Source organism: Drosophila kikkawai, chromosome 3L (assembly GCF_030179895.1).
Source record: "Drosophila kikkawai strain 14028-0561.14 chromosome 3L, DkikHiC1v2, whole genome shotgun sequence".
In the NCBI taxonomy this organism is placed as follows: domain Eukaryota; kingdom Metazoa; phylum Arthropoda; class Insecta; order Diptera; family Drosophilidae; genus Drosophila; species Drosophila kikkawai.
The window spans coordinates 15,297,159-15,315,427 of NC_091730.1; the positions used below are offsets into that span (position 1 = coordinate 15,297,159).

Sequence of the window (18,269 nt, forward strand, 5' to 3'; positions counted from 1 at the left end):
GGCAAAAGACAGGAAAATTTGCCATTAATTAGCCAAAAGTTCGAAAGACATCCCTTTCTTGGCCTCATAGAAACAGAAAAGAAAAACTCTTGAAATAGCAAACGAAAAAAAGGGAAACAAACAAAAACAAATGCGACCAAACGGCTAGACGAGGAACGTGGGTTGTCTCTAATGATGATGATGGGCCTACAAAAAAAAACTAAGCCAAACAATGGCAGACAAAAAACTGTCGCCTAATATTTATTTGGCGCTGAAAGGAAACTGAAAAAGGCCTTACATTTTTGAGTATTTAATATTTTAGCTTTAAGAATAATTAACTTTTTATTCGTATGCAGCTTTTTTTGATCCAATTTAATTTGCATTTAGTGGCCTCTGCATTTCATTTAAATAAAAACTAATTAGGGAATTATCCACTGGAAAAATCAGTGAACTAATTATAAAAATTGTATTAAGCCCCCTAATAGTATTGTATTAATTAAGCTAGTTAGGCGTAAGGTTGTCCTGTAATAATAAGGGTATGCTAATATAAACAACAATAAATTTAAAGTTTTATAATTTATATAATAAACTAATTTGACTTTCTATATAATAGCAAAGAAAATGATTCAATTTAAGTATTTAGCAATTAAATTTGAATTTTGAAATCAACTTTAAGGTATTTTCTAGTTTTAACTATAAAATACATTATTTTAATTAGATTTTTAATCAAAGGTAATCAAAGCAGCATCCCTTTATTTATGTTTTCAATTTCATCTTACATGGAAAAATAACAAAAAATAATAATAGAGTCAACAAAAGCAAACACCTACGCCTACTATATAAATCAGCCCGTGTTTAACTATTTGTTTGGATATTTTTTTTTATTATAACGTCACAAATTTTGCATTTAACGAGCCCTTTTGTTCTGTCCTCAATGTTTGCCAACCGACATTAATTTTAAATATTTTATTAAACAAATGAAAGCAAATCGAATTATGGTTGGCAGGTTAAATTGCGTCGTCGGCAAAGAGTACATAAACGGCTCTGATGATGAGCATTTTATGTACATATATTTTGTAAATTTTAGTAATTCGAAGTTTATAATGCACTAACATAATTTTTTATTTATGATTTATACCAACAATAAATTTTATTTATTAAAGGATATTATTATATTTATTTCTAGCTACTGTTAAATAATTTTAGGCATTTTTACTTCAATAATAAGTAAATAAATATTATAAATAAAATAATAAAAAACTCACAAAATTAGCATTTTAAATTCCCAACATTTCTTTGAATTTTTTTACCAAAGAATTAACAACTTTTAGAGCCATTATAACGCAAATTTGATTGCCGAGGGGATACCGAATGCTGTTTCTGGCCAAGACGGCCCACGATAACCGTTTAATTGCATATTAAATAGCCCCCAAACAGGACACGTGCCTGTATGTAACTCGCAAATGCAATTACTCCTTCCGTATTGCCTGGCAGTTGTTTCAAAATTTAATTACAAACCTAAATGCTGAAAAATGTATGTGTGCCAGCAACATCATTAACTTTTCACTGCACCCAGACGGAGGACCCCATATCTCTTCCCCTTTTCATTTTTTTCGCAACGTGGGAGCACATCACCGCAGGCAAAAGATACAGATACACACACAGGACACAGAATGCCATGTGTCCGCACGTAGGTGGCCTACGAAAGGAGCTCAAGCAGCTCAACTTATGCTCGTTTTATCCTCCGGCCAGCCAGTGGGCATGTCTCTTACGTATTATTTTTCAATTAATGCTGCAAAAGCTAAGTTTCTTCGTCTATTCCTATTTGGGCTTGTTCCTATTTTAAATATCAATTATGCAAATGGCAAAATGCTCATTTTCATAATCCGCAATAAAGAAACAGAGAAAAGTATTACTTGTATATAATGGCCCCAACTACATGATAACAATTTGCATTTATGAGAACACTCAGAGAAAAAAAACTATAAAAATTTTTTAGAAATCAAAAGAATAATAATAAACTTTCAAGGCTGTAAAATTATAGAAAACTTCCTTTAAAGAACTCTCATTTTTTACATTTCTAAGTTTATTTGATTAAAGTTTTTAAACTTTCTTAAAAATCTATAATCTATAAAATTTACTACATAATTTGAATGTTATCAAATAATTTTATTTAATTTTTTTTTAATTTTCAAATATTTCCTTTTAATTTTCTTTGTGTATATGCTGAAGAGTTTTTGTGCCCGACTGGCTTTTTTCATTGTTCTGGCCAAAATGACGTCAGTTGGACGGAGAGTTGGTAATCCAAAGGGGAAGGCGGACGGGCGGGCTACTTGTCACTGGGATTATCATCTTTATAATGCAGGCAGAAAAGTTTGTAGCTTAACTTTTGCATAGAAAATTGTTGTACATACGCTCATAAATCAGTCAACGAGCTGAAGAGGTTTTTTTTGCACAGAAAATTCTAGAAAAGCCATATGTTATCGCCAGAGTTTTTGAATAAAACAAAAATTCGATTGAATTTTTTCAAGGAATTTATTGCCTGCGATATATCAATCTGAACTTTTGCCAATTTTCGGTACTCAAAAGGTGGCACATAATTCTTTACTCACTTTGTTTTCTCTTTTTGACTTTTTTTGTAAAATAAAATAAATTCTCAACGCCCTCGCAGGTTAAAGGGTTTCATTTGAATTGGCAAACTTTTCATTAGCTAATGCCAGAAAGCCAGGGAGAATGAGGAGAACCCTTTGGCAATTAGCCGGGGGACTCAACCCGAATAATAATCCCCGCCGTTTCACTACATAATTCCACACAATTTGAGTTGCGTGCCACGCCCCCTTGAACTTTGTGCTGGGAAATTGGAGACGCAGCCGCCGAAAAGTGAAATCAAGTAAATTATTGTTTTTGATCTGCGGCGACGCGACACAGCAACGCCCCCTGCAATTCCCACAATAAATTCAAATAAGCCCACTTATGAGGCCATAACCACCTTCGTTCATCCACATCTGCACCATTGGATCCGTTGGATTCGCAGAGCTTCCTCTCTTGGGGTCCTTGGGGTCGGTCCTTTGGCATTCCTTTGGCCCACTGAGCCATCGACTTCAAAGACGTTTAACAGCAGCTGCCACTGCTGCTTGAGCTTCTGTTTGCTGCCGCTGCAGTGGCATTTGGTAATGAGCTCCTGGAAGGGAGCCTAAGCCATTCTTAGGCCTTTCCAGACCGCTTCGAGTTGATACTTTGGCCACCTTTGGTGGAAAAGCCGCCTACGCAATTACATAATGGAAGGCGAGGGTATGGGCAGTGAATGCTTAAATACTCTTCGAAGAAAATTCTACAGGTACTTATACTTTTACATTCTGTGAGACAACAAGAACTTTAAATAATTACCAAATTTAATTTACCTCCTATAAAAAAATATTTAATAAAATATGTAAATGACATACTGAAAAGTTAGGCATCACATTTAAATAGACCAAACTGCCTCCTTGACACCGCTGTACATTTCTGTGACAAAGTGAAAACACCCCCCCTGAAAGGGTGTAAATGTGCAGGAGTGCGATGTAGACACATCACCCACATAATATTCGCAGTGTACAATATACACAGACATAATGTGGGCGTGACCCATGCGCCATCCGAACTGTCAAAGTGACTGCCATTCCGACAGTCGTCTTGTTTTTTGGTTTTGGGTTTACACTTTGTCCTCAACTCTTGGGTTCTGGGCTCCTAGCTTCTAGCTCCCGTATGTCGTTAGGGGTCCGCTTGGCCAGATGTCGGCATTCTGGGATAGAAGGACAACATTTGTGCAAAGCTAAGGGTCGGAAAATTTGGCAACAGTGCCTCGTCTCCTCTTGTTTTGCTAATTAAGCAAGGACATGGTAGCAGGCATAACCAGAGTACAGAAATGCCAAAACTAGGCTAGAAAATTGCATAAACTGTCATAAAATTTGGTATACGACACAGGCAGGAATGTAACTGAAAACCAAAGTAATTGGAGTTTATAACGATACACTTAAAGTATTTAAAGTCCTATAATCAGTTACCAAAAAGTAAAATATTAAGCTGTAGGATTTTCACTTGATTTCCCTCATCACTTTCCAAATGCTTGTTATTTTTGCAGTGTGCAAAATGTTTACTCTTTTTTTGCTCAAAAATTCCAGACACAATTCAGTCATACAAATTAATGTGTTGTGCCACGGGAATGTGTGTGTGTGTGTGGAAGGGGAAAAAATCCTATTTAATTGCCTAGGCAACATACAACACCTGTATGGGTCGGTGACCATTTTCATTACGCTACCTGCCATTTGAAGCGGATCTCAGACAGTCTGTGTGCTGCTATGCTCTGCCCTGTATTGCACTTCATTTCCAATTAACAACGCTGCCATTTAAAGTTGCGTCTCTCCCACTTGTGCGAATTAAAAAAGAAAGCTGGCAAAAAAAAACAAGAGATAAATAAAAATATTTAGGTGGGAATTTGTAACAGATTGCTATGGGTTTTTTCTTTTGGAGAACGATAGCTTCACACACACTGTGTGTGGCACGTGCAGAGAGTGAGAGAGCTGATTTAGATTTATGTTGATGGCGACAAATTGTGGGGAAACCCGAAGTGGATTATAAGTGCCACACGTAGATAGGGGGGAAAATAGAAAAATTACCGGATCTGAAATGGGAAATTAATGCGGAAGATACAACTCATCTCCTGGGTAACATAATCTACATATATTTTTTTTTGTTTGCAGAACTTTTCACGCCCGACTAACCTCCTTGAATGACACCCATTGTATTTGCCTGAAATAACTACAATCTTTCTCTACATTTGTCATGCATCAAATATTGTTTTGTCCATTTTTGTACATACTAGCTTGTCTCAGTTGGATTTGCCATTATTCTCCATGTTTTTCTTTCGTTTTTGCGGGATTATTAAAAGTTTTGCATTGCAAGGCAACATTTTCTCAACGCCACATATCATGGCTGCACATTTTTGATGGTCTGCTGGGAAATGGGAAAAATGGCTTTCACCTACTATATTTTGCCCTACTTACTGAGCTGGACTCGGACTGCGGACTCTCTCTCTCTCTCTCTGTGGCTCTGCTCAAGTTTTCCCTTTTGCTGTCTGAAATTGGAATGTTCTCTGGTCTTGAGTTCTGCTCTTATTAGGTTAGACCAGACCACATATCATAGGCAAAGTTGAGCGGTCAACAGCTGTTGCCACAAGTTTCTGCCCGGGAAAAGTGCAGATAATTGAAATTCAGAGAAAACCCATTTCTATTTTGCCAAAGGAATCGATAATCTCGGCTTTGACTTTGGGTTAAAGAAAAATGCATTAAAGTTGGTTAACCGCCATGAGAGAGAATCATGAAACAAATAATGGAGATAAAAACCCAAACCAAAACCCAGTACGACTTGGCTTATCGAGCAAATGAAAATACTTAGTGATTATCTCGTAACGTATTCAAGCTAAAGTATAAATTTTTAAAAATATTTAAATAATGAACGAAGAGACAGAGAACGGAAGGTCGCGATCCCGCCGGGGTTATTTTTTTAGGATTTTCCGGATGTCAATCCTTCTACTGCTTTGGGTCTTCTTCGTTACCATTTTAAGTATAAGCCATCCAGAGGAGGAGATCAAAATGACGATCGTTGTGATGCCAAACGCAACCGTATTGAAGAAGATAACATTTCCGGACAATGTCGTCAACGTGGAATTTAAGGGACCAATACACAAGGATTATACAGACAAACAATATATCAAGGATTTGCCCTCTGTTCATGTCCGGGCGGAGTGGCGTGATTCCACCCTGAAAAAGATCTTTGTTCGCTCAAAGTTGTGGAAAGTGTACCTGTCGTCGAATGTTAGCGAGTACAAGCATGTGTTGAAGAAATTACAGGTAAACCATTTAATAATATAATATTATATTTTATTACTTAAGCTCCTCTCTAATCTTAGGTCTCCCCATCGGACAAACCCTACGGATATCCGAAAAGCGAGCCAATTTCCGCTGAAGAATGGGGTAGTGCCGTGTCGGTGGTTTCGGTGGAGAGCCAGAGTGAGTTGCCGGTGGGCCTGCTAATGATTTTAAGTAATACTGAGGAGGAAACCACAATGGGAGTGGTATATACCCTTATCCTGATCATCGCCCTGTACGCTTTGATCATCACGGAGTACATAGATCGCTGCTTAGGCTGTATACTCATTTCCGTTGCTTCACTGACCCTTTTGGCTTGTATGGGACGCCTGCCCACCTTCGAAATTATCACCAGCTGGATAGATTATGGGGCCTTGATGGTACTTCTGGGCAGTATGTTTATGGTGGCTGCGATGAGTGACACGGGATTCTTTGAGTACGTTACACTGGTGGCGTACAGGACCTCCAAGGGACATGCATGGCTTCTCATTTACCTATTGTGCATGATAGCTGCCTTTATGTCTGCCGTTCTGGATAATGTTACAGTCATCATGCTCCTGGCGCCAGCCTCCATAAGGCTGTGTGAGGCCGCATTTATCAACACCAAAATCGTACTCATCATGCTGGCCATGTACGCGAATCTGGGTGGATCCATGACGCCGATGGGAGCGCCAGATAACATACTCATAATCGATCGTATGATAGGTGATTACGAAATCAATTTCGCATACTTCACGGGAAACATGCTGCCGCCATGTGTGCTCTGTATGTTAACTATTTTTGGATTGATCTTCGTCTTTGTGGGTGAGCGAATCTATAAGATTGACGACTATCAGTTGGAGAGGAGGCGCGCCATGAAGAAACCCACGCGGGAGATCCGGAATCGCATGAAGGAGTTGAGGAGAAAGATGCTGACCGATAAAGGGAGCTGGCTTAAGCCGGTGCCCAATTACTTCAACATCCTGGCCACCGTGGAGGCGTACCAATCGCCCATGGACCTAACCCTGCTGATACATATCGGAATCGCCGTGCTCTTTATCATCGCGGGCTTTATCCTAAGATCATTGCCAAGTATAATTCCGCAATCATCTTTTGGTTGGATCTCCATGATGGCCGCCTTCCTGCTGCTCATCCTGGCCAACAAGCCCGACATCGGTCCATTGCTGGCTAAGATCGAGTGGAGAATTCTGCTCTACATAGCAAGCCTGTTCATCATAAGCGAGGCAGTTCTTGAGCTGGGCTTCATCACCTGGCTGGGTCATCAGGTGGTGACTGCAGTGACGAATGTGGAATACAATCAGCAGATCATAGCTAGCATGCTGATCCTTTTGTGGTCGTCTGCTTTGTTATCCGCTTTCTTTGAAAACACTGCAGTTGCGGCCGTTCTTATGATGGTTTGCTATGAGATTGAACATGCCGATGAGGTAAACATCCCGTTGATGTCGCTCATCTGGGCCCTCTTGCTCGGAACGAACTTTGGGGGCAATGGTACCTTGCTGGCCTCCCTGTCCAATGAATTTGTGGCGGCAATTGCCGAAGACCATGGCTACAAAATAAGCTTCATGGAATTCTTCTACATGGGCTTCCCCATTATGCTCGCGTCGTTGGTCGTCACCTCACTGTATCTGATCACTGCTCGGGCCATCGTAGAACTTGGCTGGCTAGGGAGTATGTAACTTCATTTACTTTTTACATATACTAATTTGTAATTACTTACGAGCTTAAATTTGGTTTAGATCTTTTTGAATTAAAGGTGCATTCTTTTATTAGCTTGGAGCTTACTTTATCTCGCATTATTTATTATAAATATATATTTTATAATAAACTAATAGCGTATATGTTAGGTTTTAGTTTCCTAAAAAATATCTTATTTATTTACTTTAAAAAACCTAATGTTCACTGTTGAAATTTAGGGTCATCGAAAGCTGGTATGTTTAACACTTCAACCACTGAAATTGTCGTTTAGGGTACACAAAACACCATGGCAAACTTTCCATTCATTCGTAAAATATGCAAATGAGTTTTGGACGAATGGGCCCATACCAAGTTAACACAAGAACGCATATGTACAGCGCCAATTTACGCAAAAAAAATAAAATTGAGCTAATTTTATAACTGTTCAATTTTGCAAATAAATAAAAATATTTAATAAATGTAAAATATAATTTGACGTTTTAGGCAATGTATTACAATTTTTTGTTTGGTTTTTGAAAATTTTTAAATTTAATTCTAGATTACCTAGAAAAGGTATTAAAAAGTATTTAGAGAAATTATTTTGGTTCCCCCAAAATTCGAGTAAGAATCGTTCTCAACCTATTTTATAATGATTTTATGTTCTCTTGATGCTATGATAATATGAAAACACGTTCTGAGGGGCCTAAAAATAAGGGAAATATATATGTTGAATAATAATAAAAAATATTCTAGGAAATTTATGCTTCAACAGATATTCTTCAACAATTTCTTAATAAATTAAATGAAATAAAATTTACATAAAATTGTATATATTATATATTATTCATAAATATTTATTCACTCTATTTCTCTCAGTGTACACCCCATGCGTATCGATGCACTCTCACGCACATATGCTCGTATGTATATTAAATCGCGCTTTCGCTCGCTTCTTTTGTTTACCAAAATTGAATTTTTCATTACCGCCCCGCCTGACCAAGTCCTGCTGTTGGCATAATTGTTGTAGTTGCAGTTGGGTGTCCCTTAGAGCCCCCATTTTGACCCTCCACCTCCTAACACTTGCCGGCACACACATGCGTTAGGTTTATAATTGGATTTTGATTCGTTTTGCATAAAAAGTAAGGTTACACCCAGACGCCAGACTATTCGATGGATATATGTGCGTAAATTTTATGGCTTCCAGCGGCGTCGCTTTGTCCACGCACCAACAACAAAAAAAAGAAAAAAAAAGAAAATAAATGCGTGACCCAGTCGCAACAATAACAACCACAAAAAACCATCTGGAATCCTCGTTCTTTTCTCGATTTGCAAATAATTTCCACTGCATTTTTACTTATTTGTTGCTGCTGGCTGGCTATATGGCTTTCGTATTTATTGCATATCTATTTTTATTTTCATCAATTTACATATTGGATTTACATACGATGCTTATGCAGCTTCATTTGATTGCCACAAAAAATAAGTCAAGTTGGGAATTGAGGAAAAAGTAAATAAAAAGGGATATGATAAATAAGTTTTCGTTTTTTGTTTTTGCCATAGCCAGCAGATGTTGTTTCGATGACTTAGTTTTATTTTATTTGGGTCATTCATTGGATTTATTGAAATATCAGCAAGCTCAGTATTTCTGCCCTTCACAAAAAAATTACTTGCAAGCAAAAAAAAATAGTGATTTGGGGTTGATAATAAACATGATATTACTATACTCTATGTAATACTTCCTGGAGATTTGTTTTTATAATACAATATATAATACATTTTAAATGAAAAATAAATATTCACATAGTTGTATTAAATATAACTCACTGAAAACATAAAAATTCAATCAAATCTAACCATTTCTCCTTTAAAGTTTGAATTACCTTTGTTGTCAAAATCTTCTAATGAGATAATGCTTAAATTAGACATTAAGAAAGGGAAAACTGTCATCTTAAAAGGGGACTTCCGGTAAGGGAATAAAAATATGAACTGTGGTATCTTTACGTCCTTTTCCCCACTCCATCCATTAATCGCCTTAAATTATGGTCAACTAAAGAAATGGGTTTACAAGGACCCCGGAACAAGTGGTTGGTAAGTCGGGTTAATCTCTCCATCCCGTTGACCACATTTCCGGGTGGCCCAAGCAACTCATAAATTTTCCCCAGTCCCGCAAGGGGACACTGTCCACGGAGAGCACACCTTCTTAATGTCCCATCTAGGAAACCGCCAGAGCCGGGGAATATTTAATTTTTTTTTGCTTCTTCTTCTTTTTTTTCCTAGAGTCCTTGAGTCCTGGCGCCGACATGCGTGCTTTATTGGCCATAAGCCGGCGAGGAGCGGCAATCCAGGACAAGGGGCACTTAGCACTCCTTAAGTTTTACAACTTCACGCTCAATCAGACGCTGCCAACGGCTGCTGCAGGTCATAAAAAGTAACACCCCGAACTTCAAACTTTAACCCCGGAAAGGTAGTGAAAAAACGAAGTCAAATGCACACTGGGATTTTTTATATATCTACTTATACATCTTTAAAGTGTGAAGAACAGGGTTGGGTCCGGCGTCCGTTTTCCTCGTCTATTGTTGTGGTTGCCCGAAAGCCCAAAAAGTAAATAAATACGCTGGGGTATTCAAGCTCGCAGGACTCTTCTCTTTGGGCAGCGGAAGTTTTTTGTTTATCCAGCCAGGCTAAGCTGAACACCTTTTATCCTGTTCAATTTGGGGTATATCTAAAATGGAAATAGATATGTTGCTACTTGGAAATTATTTTAAGAACTTGAAAAATTAAAATAAATTTATAAGCAATTTATAACCAAAATAAATCAAATCTATAGTATAGTTATACGATTCCTTCAAGTTTCTTCTATTATTCACATTTATTTTTCTTTTTACCCAAAATTAAAATTTCCATAAAAATCAGATTCTTAGCCTGTTCTAGGGAATCCAGCAGGTGTCCTAACTTATCCACTCCTGTTTTTGTTTTCGCTCTCTTCTATGGTTAACTATTTTAGGGTTTTTTTAGGATTCAACCACCCCCCGCCCCCGATTTGTGTTTCCCTGGGCAATGCTTTTATACAAATTATTTTATTTTTGCGTTGGGCAAAATAATAAATTATGTCAACGGAAATCAAAAGGCCACTTCAGCGGCCAAGAGTGTGGCAACCGGGGGACAGCAGCACAGAGCAGACATATTTCGCTTCTCACTCCCCGCGACTTTCACCGGATTTATATCCCATATAGTTGCCATGGCTGAGGGGTTGGGGGTGGTTGGATGTCAAGGGTGCAGGGCCATAATAAAGCATAACGAGCTTAGTGTCGAGTGTGGGCAGAAGGCGGAGGAAGGAGCTCCGGGAACAGGTTGCTACACTCTTGAGATTGTTGCAACAACGGTTGTTTGCTTTGTTTTATGGCTAATTTTAGACAATTTATGAAGTGTTGGTTATGCTTGATAAGAGCCTCAAGCGGAAGCTACCAGCCACCAGTAACAATAACAATAACAAACTGCGGAACAATTCATGCAAATGAGCTCCGCTTAAAGCCCTTGCCTTGGCACATTACGCATACGCCCCGTAATGCGCGACAAATGATAAAGCCGAGTAAAGCCGGCTTCACACGAAAAAAAAAGTGACATCTAAATGTGTACACACACTGGAGGTCATAAAAATAGCTCATGAGTTAAAGGTTTTGTTTTAGATATATTTTTAAATATTTTTTTTATACTTAAGTTCGTTTGTTGGTGTGTCTAATCTATAAATAAGTTAAAGTTTTTTTATTTAATTTATCTATTTTTATTGGTTGCACGCAGATAGATTTTGCTTTTAAAACTTTACTATGCACATTAGCAATCATATAAAACACATTAAAATGGAGTTTTTATGTCTTTACTTTTTGTCCTAAGTAATTAATTGCTATTATCTCAACTTCGACTGTTAACCCAAGAGGTATAAAGTCATCCGAGCTGACATATGAAGTTGTTAATTTTCCAACAAGGAAGCAAAGTTCAAGATGAAAAAGTGGGTTACACATAAAGTACTTCCCTCTCCCCTTGTTGACAAAACTGGCTGACATCTCTCTGTTCATTTGTATACATATATTATTCATTCAATTTTTAGATTAGCCACATCGCTGGCAGTAAGGAAACAAAATATTTGATTACTTTGGAGAGTGGTAATTAGAATTTTCAGCTGAAATCTGAGTGCAAAATGCGTAATGAATGATAATTAAAATCAGTAATGCAATTTACAAAACACACACACACACAGAACATAAAGCACGGCCACAATTCAAATTAGCCGCAGCTCGACATTTACTGTTTGCATTATTTAAAGTAATTAAATATTTTCCCCAAATGGAGATGGTCAGCGAGAAGTGCGTGGATGGATGAAAGCGAGACGGTTTAATTATTCAAATGAAATTTTAAATAAATTGATAGACAGCCGGAGCAGTAGCTGTTGGCAGTCAGCAAGTGTTGTGTGTTTGTGTGTTGTGGCGTTTGCCCAGCGTCATTGAACATTTTGCAAAAACTTTATTTGTCTGGTTGCTGGCATTTTGTGGCATTTACTGTGGTCCTTTAGGAATTTTCGGCCCCCCAAAAACATTAAAGTGTGTGTGTGTGGGAACAACTTTAAGCCTGAAATCCGCTTAGGGCAAGGGGGAGTTCAAGACCGGACCAGGAATGCCATCAACTTGTAATATATATTTTTATAGTCTTTTAATAGAGCCATAAAAGTGCATTGTTGATCCTTGTCTTTGACTAGAAAGGACATTTTGAATTATGTGGGATTTTATTTGTGCGTCTGTGTAATCTCAATGACAGGCAGAAAACTAGAGTATTGATTTACGAAGGTAAATACTTGAGAGTCCACACACACACATTGCATCTCCTATTCTGCAATGCATTCGCATAACATAGTTGGAAATCCAATTAAAAAGTATTTTTGCCAAACAGAGCTATTCAGCTTAATGAACTGTTTCCGCCCGCTGCAAAATTATGCAGCTTGAGGAATTTCGAACAATACAGAGTAAGAAATTAAGGCTTGTTATTATGGTTATTTTGCACATACAAATAAAAACAAATTCTTTAGACTTAACTCTCTTAAAAATAAAAATAAAAATGATCTTAAAATATTTAAAAATTTTTATTTTTCATTACTTTATTATTTTTTAGTGTTTCAGCTTTAGTTACTTAATACCAATAGACGTATTAATTAAAATGTATTCCATTTGAAAAGACTTTAAAATTTTGTTTTACTGAACGCAAACCTTTTGCCTTTGGAGTGTGGGAGTAAAAATCACAGAGATGGATTGGATGCCACTATCCCCGTCTTGGGTCACTCCAACACGCGCCAAAGTTTTGTCAACTTTATATAAATGTCGAACCGCCACCACCGCCACTGACGTCCATTTGTTCCCATTTTGGTTTTGCCCTCTACTTAAGCACGCGCTGGAAAGTAAAATGTTTCAGCAACTTTCAACTTTGACATAATGCAAATTATTTGATTTCATTTTATTATTTGTTTATCTCTGCTTCCCACTGTACACTGTCCCCTGTCCCAATCCCTGTGCCCACGCCAACTTTGGTAAGTGTTTAATTTGGTAAAGTCCTGGGGAAAAGGGAATGGTAAGAGAGCATAGTATGGCGTTGGGGATGAGAGGACCTGCCACACATTTTAATAGCCACGGCACATAAGCCACTTTGCTTTCGGTCGAAACAATCGTGGCCATGTCAAACCACAAAACAATTTAAGTTACAAACATTGCCAACTTTTCTATTTGTGTCCTCGTCGTCGTCGTTTCAGGCAGCAACAAATTCACAATAAAGCCCAAAGTTTTTTTGCGGGGGGTAAAAAGCCAACAACGGAAAATTGGAGCTAACTTTCGAGCTATTTTTTTTTTTTTATTTAATTTTTTTTTTCAGTTAGGCATTTTGTGGAAAACATCCTGAAATTCCCTTCATTCTTCAGTGTTCACTATTTACTGGTCATTCTTCATACGCCAGCGGTGAGGGGAGAGTCACGTGTCTGTCAATTGCTGCTGGCACACAGGGCGTATGATTGACATCGCCCCTCACAGCTGAGAAGAACAAATTCAATGATTAGCTCACTTGAGTGCACCTCTCATCCACTGGCCCCCACTTGTACGTATTATATGGTGCTTCATTTAATATGTTTGGACGTTGATTAATTGTCTGTTTATATTTCTTATGCCTTTTGACTTGGCGGCGCACAAGAATAACAGATGTCTGAATGGTTATATGGATCACAATCATTTGGCAATCGGTTTAATACGAGTAAACACAAGCATAATTGTTTTACTTTACTTACTTTTTGGGTTAGGATTTAACCCATAAAAGTCCTTAAAACTCTTGCTTTTAATTTCCCGTTGAAGTTTAAAGTTAAATTTATTAATTAATTTTAAATCAGTTATATTTATATGTATACATATATAATTTTTACAGTTCGTAAAGCTAGCTCGAAAATGTCTTCACTATCCTTAGAATTCTTTTTCACCACTTTTACCATGTTGAATTTTTGGATTTTTTCCTTTGAAAGTTTCGCTCGGTTGTTAATCATTCTATAATTTAGTTTTTTCTTTGTTTTTTGTTTCCTTTTTGCATATGACTCTAATAAAAGGTTGTCAATTACATTGAATAGATTATTTATGTGAACTCTGGGGGCTTGAGGGTGTTTGGGGGTTGGCGCAGCGGCTGTCTTAAAATATCATACAACTTAGGACCTATTAGCGATACATGGGTAAGGTTTTTTTTAACAACAATTTTAGCTAACAGATTATTAATCATAAAAACGAAAAGTAAACTAAAGGCTGTGTGGAAAGGGAGCCGCAGCAGGAAGTGCAAAAATTAGATTTATTTTTTTCACACGTTAAACTCCCAAAAAAAAAAACGTATGGACTAAACAGAGATATATGTATGTATATCCAGCAACTGATGCAGCTCCACTGGCGGTTCAATAGCTCCTTGTGGAATATATGTATCTTTAAAGACAAATTTAAGATTCTTCATAAGTTGAATGCTTTCTGCCATTATTTACAGTAATTATTTATATTCCACTTTAAAATTTTACAAATATATGAAACCAAAATCTCACCTTAACTCGTTACAGAAGCTGTTCCAGTTCCGGTTCGCGTGCCAGCTCCTCCCTTTCCCGTTCCCTATCCCGCTCTCTGTCCTGGTGCTCCTTCAGCTCCCTGGCGGCCCTCTGCTGCTCCTCCTCCTCCGCCTGCTGCTGCTGTTGCTGTTGCTGCTGCTTCTTGCGGTGCTCATAGTTGACCAGCCGCTGGCCAACCAAATACTTATCCGCCTTGATGGACAGATAGAGCTTCTTCAGCTGTTTGATCTGGAACAAAACGAAGCAGATGCTGCCCACAACAATAAAGCTAACAGGATACACCATGCGAGCGACGACATGCCGTCCATAGGCGTCGGCGATAAAAATCGGGAACACCATGTGTGCCAGGACATAGGGCGCGGCCAAGGCTAAACCAAAAGTAGTAACTATTGGAACCGCCAAGTCACGCATCACAAACTTCAAATCAAAGTCCCGCAATCCATCCACGTAGGCCCGCTCCAGGGCTCGCTTCAGATGCCAATCGGGACCCATGAGGGTCATTGCGATAGCAATCTTGCTGTACAGCACTCCGAGCGCCCAATCCTGCCACAGGAAGTGTATGGGTGTCTTGCGCAAGGGCACCCTTAAAGGTATCACCACGACCAACTCCAGCAGCAGGCCAAATAGCAGAGGAACCAGCACAAAGATTCCTAGCAGGGTTAAGACAGGCAAAGCATATCGCAATGCCACTCGCGCCCAATCCTTTAGTTTCGTTATAATGGCCGCACGTCCTTGCGGCAGCAGAGTGGCCACCACAGCGATTCCTCGAAATATAATCCAGCACAGGTAGCCACCAATTTCGGCGGTGTACAGCTCGTGCGAACGCAGCAATCGCTCGTTTTTCCTAGCAGCCTCCGGATCCACAGCTGCCAGATTTCCAGCCACACCGGCTGCTCCTGCGCCGCCAGCTACCGCCGCTCCTGCAGCAGCCTTATCAGCCGGGTTGCCTGTCCAGAGCAACATTAAACGCCGGCCAATGTACACGGGCACCGTGAGCGTCAGCATGGCGGCACACACAATGGAGAGACACATGAGGAGCAGTAGGGCGCACAGTCGAATGGCGAACAGCGAGGGCTTGTCGTAAGGCTGGAAACCGACGGGTGCATCCCGCTGCATGATGGCCTGATGAGCGGCAGCTAAATTCCGTGGCGCTGGCAATGGTTCTACGGGCGGCGGAGGTGGGGGCAATGGTGGCGGTGGTGCTGCAGCAGCAATTCCCTCGCCCTCGGCATCTCCTTCATTGGCATTCTCGGCGGCGGCGGCGACATCAACTCCCTCCTCCTCGGCGGCTGTGTTATTCTCTGGCTCAGGCGCTGGCAGCAGATAGCTACGGATACCTAGAAGCCAGGCTACGGCAGTGCACCAAATACGTAGAAGTCCCTTAAGCCAAATGCGCGTCTGGATTTGCTCAAAGAAGCCGGGCAAGACAACCTGAAATAAATCGAAAAAATATAAAGAATTGTGTTAATAAGGATTTAAAATCCTGGAAGGCTTCACTCACCTGCAAGAGAAGCAACTGAAGGCTCAGATCATTGACCTCCGCATCACCACTCAAGGCATAGGGCAAGAAATTCGGCCAGGCAAACTGAAGAATACGGATGGGCAGCCAAAGCATGAGCAGCACCGCAAAGCCAAAGATCATGGCCGAGGCAACCAGACGTCGTATATGCCGGACAATCGGTACATGGATCATCTCCTGAATCGGACTAAAGTCTGGATCATTTACATTCCGGAATATCCAGAGGACGCCCGGTCGTAGAACCTCTCGTAGCAGCGATATAAAGGCAGCAAAGTAATACACATAGACCATGCCAAACATCCAGTGGACGAAGAGCGAGGTGCCCGGTGCCGCCTTGAAGCTCGCCTTGCGATCTTTTAGACTGGCATCCAGCAAGGGCAGTGAACAAATGTCCAGCCACCAGCCGCAGATCAAAGGCAGTACGCCGATTTCCACCACGGACAGCAGCGACACCTTCACCACAATATAGCACAGGCCGATGAACCAGCAGACGCGTCTCAGTCGAAACACTCGGGCGAAGAAGTGCAGCACCACCAGGGTCAGGCCAATGCAGCAGTATCCAAAGAGCGTCGTTATCAGCCCGTGAAAGTGCAGCAGTGGCTTCTCCGGCTGCAGCAGATCCATGGAGCTTAGGATGAAGTTGCCCACGCAATAGGGACAAAAGGCGAACGTGAATATAAACATGGTGTTCAGCGAGATGATCCAGAAGACGTGCTCGAGGAAAACCAGCGAGCCATCCAGTCCCAGGAGGCGTTCCCAAGTCAGCTCCTCGGCAGCACGATCCCATTCCATGGGATTCCAGTTCTGTTCATCGGCATCGGCGTCCACAGCGGCAGCGGCCACTGCTGGAGCAGCAGCTGCTTCCTGGGCGGCTGCATCCTGGGCTGCTTCATTATCCGCTGGGGCTGGCGCCTCGTTATCCATGGGCACATCCTGCGGTGCATCGCCATTGTTGTTGTCATCCTGCGGCTCCGCAGCAACGGCCTCTGCTGCCTGCGCTGGAGCTGGAGCCGGTGCGGCAGGCTGTAAGGGTGCATCATCCCGATCCAGCCAATCGGGACCGCCGCCATGGAGTATCTGCTCGCGCAGCCATACCAGTCCTATGAACGATAACAGCGTGCAGGTTACGACAAAACAGCCGCGAAAGGCATCCGACGCTAGGTTTTCCATCGAGAAAATGTCGAACGGGAGCGTGAGGATCATGTCAAAGGAGCTGGCCCGGAACAGGTAGCGGTAGGTGCGGTAGGCCGACAGCGGAACCACTCCAAACCAGGCCATGCCCACCAGTGAGTAGTGGAGCCAGCAGCGAGCGCCCTCCAAGACGGCGGACATCAGTCCCACTAGCACGTCCTTAAGCGGCAGGACACGGGGCATATCCGGGGCATAAATGGGCTGGAAGCTGAAGCGATAGCCGCATAGCTCGCAGTACTCCTTGTGCGAGTAGCGCATCCATTGCATCAGGCAGTCCTGGTGAATGTACTTAATGGATCCCGTGCAGATGCAGGGATAGAAGAGCGGCCTGTCCGGCTGCGCCTCGCAGCGGCACACGCGACAGATGTCGCCCTGCGACAGGTCATCCATCCTGTGTCCTTCCTTGATTTATTCCTTAATTTGCAGCCTGGCGAGTGCCGAGAGTAGTGCCATCGGGCATTTGCGCAGTTCGCTGGGCAATGTCGCTAATTGGCCCCTCTACCGCCCACTGTCCGGGTTTGGGCGCCCTCGTTACTGGTCCAATTAACGCCTTCGATTACGTATTGCAGAGTGTAACTAATTTTAATTTTAATTTGTAGCCAAGAACTTTGATATTTTTACGGAAAACAAAAATATGCAAGTGGCAGGCCACCAGGGTCCAGTGTGTGCACACCGTGTGCGAGTGGTGAAATCTAGCTACTAGAGATGCTCAGTGAAGGGAAGCAGATAACAGAAAAAAATGAATTTACTAAATTTTTGTTTGTGTGTCTCTCTAGAAAAATAATGAAATACGGTTGACACTGAATCAAATATATATTAAAAGCCTATTTATCTATTTATTTTTTAAATATTTTATATAAACGACAGAAGCACAAAATTA

General features: G+C 40.7%; 2 protein-coding genes across 3 annotated transcripts; one reads left to right on the forward strand and one right to left on the reverse strand.

Moving 5' to 3' along the window:
• The first annotated feature begins 5,398 nt into the window (after positions 1-5,398).
• Positions 5,399-7,609, forward strand: LOC108074971 (P protein). Its single transcript, XM_017167204.2, has 2 exons — positions 5,399-5,867; positions 5,927-7,609. Exons 1-2 carry the CDS (start codon positions 5,469-5,471, stop codon positions 7,559-7,561), a joined length of 2,034 nt encoding a protein of 677 aa, XP_017022693.2. The 5' UTR covers positions 5,399-5,468; the 3' UTR covers positions 7,562-7,609.
• Positions 7,610-13,933: 6,324 nt separating this feature from the next.
• LOC108075049 (E3 ubiquitin-protein ligase MARCHF6) lies at positions 13,934-18,173 on the reverse strand. 2 transcript variants are annotated; one of them, XM_017167327.3, is made up of 3 exons: positions 16,181-18,172; positions 14,659-16,110; positions 13,934-14,545 (listed from the first exon to the last, which is right to left on the reverse strand). In XM_017167327.3, exons 1-2 carry the CDS (start codon positions 17,777-17,779, stop codon positions 14,668-14,670), a joined length of 3,042 nt encoding a protein of 1,013 aa, XP_017022816.1. In that variant the 5' UTR covers positions 17,780-18,172; the 3' UTR covers positions 13,934-14,545; positions 14,659-14,667. The 2 variants fall into 2 exon arrangements, with proteins under 2 accessions (XP_017022816.1, XP_070142099.1); XM_070285998.1 differs by lacking the exon at positions 13,934-14,545 and having other exon boundaries at positions 14,594-16,110; positions 16,181-18,173.
• Between the last annotated feature and the right edge of the window lie 96 nt (positions 18,174-18,269).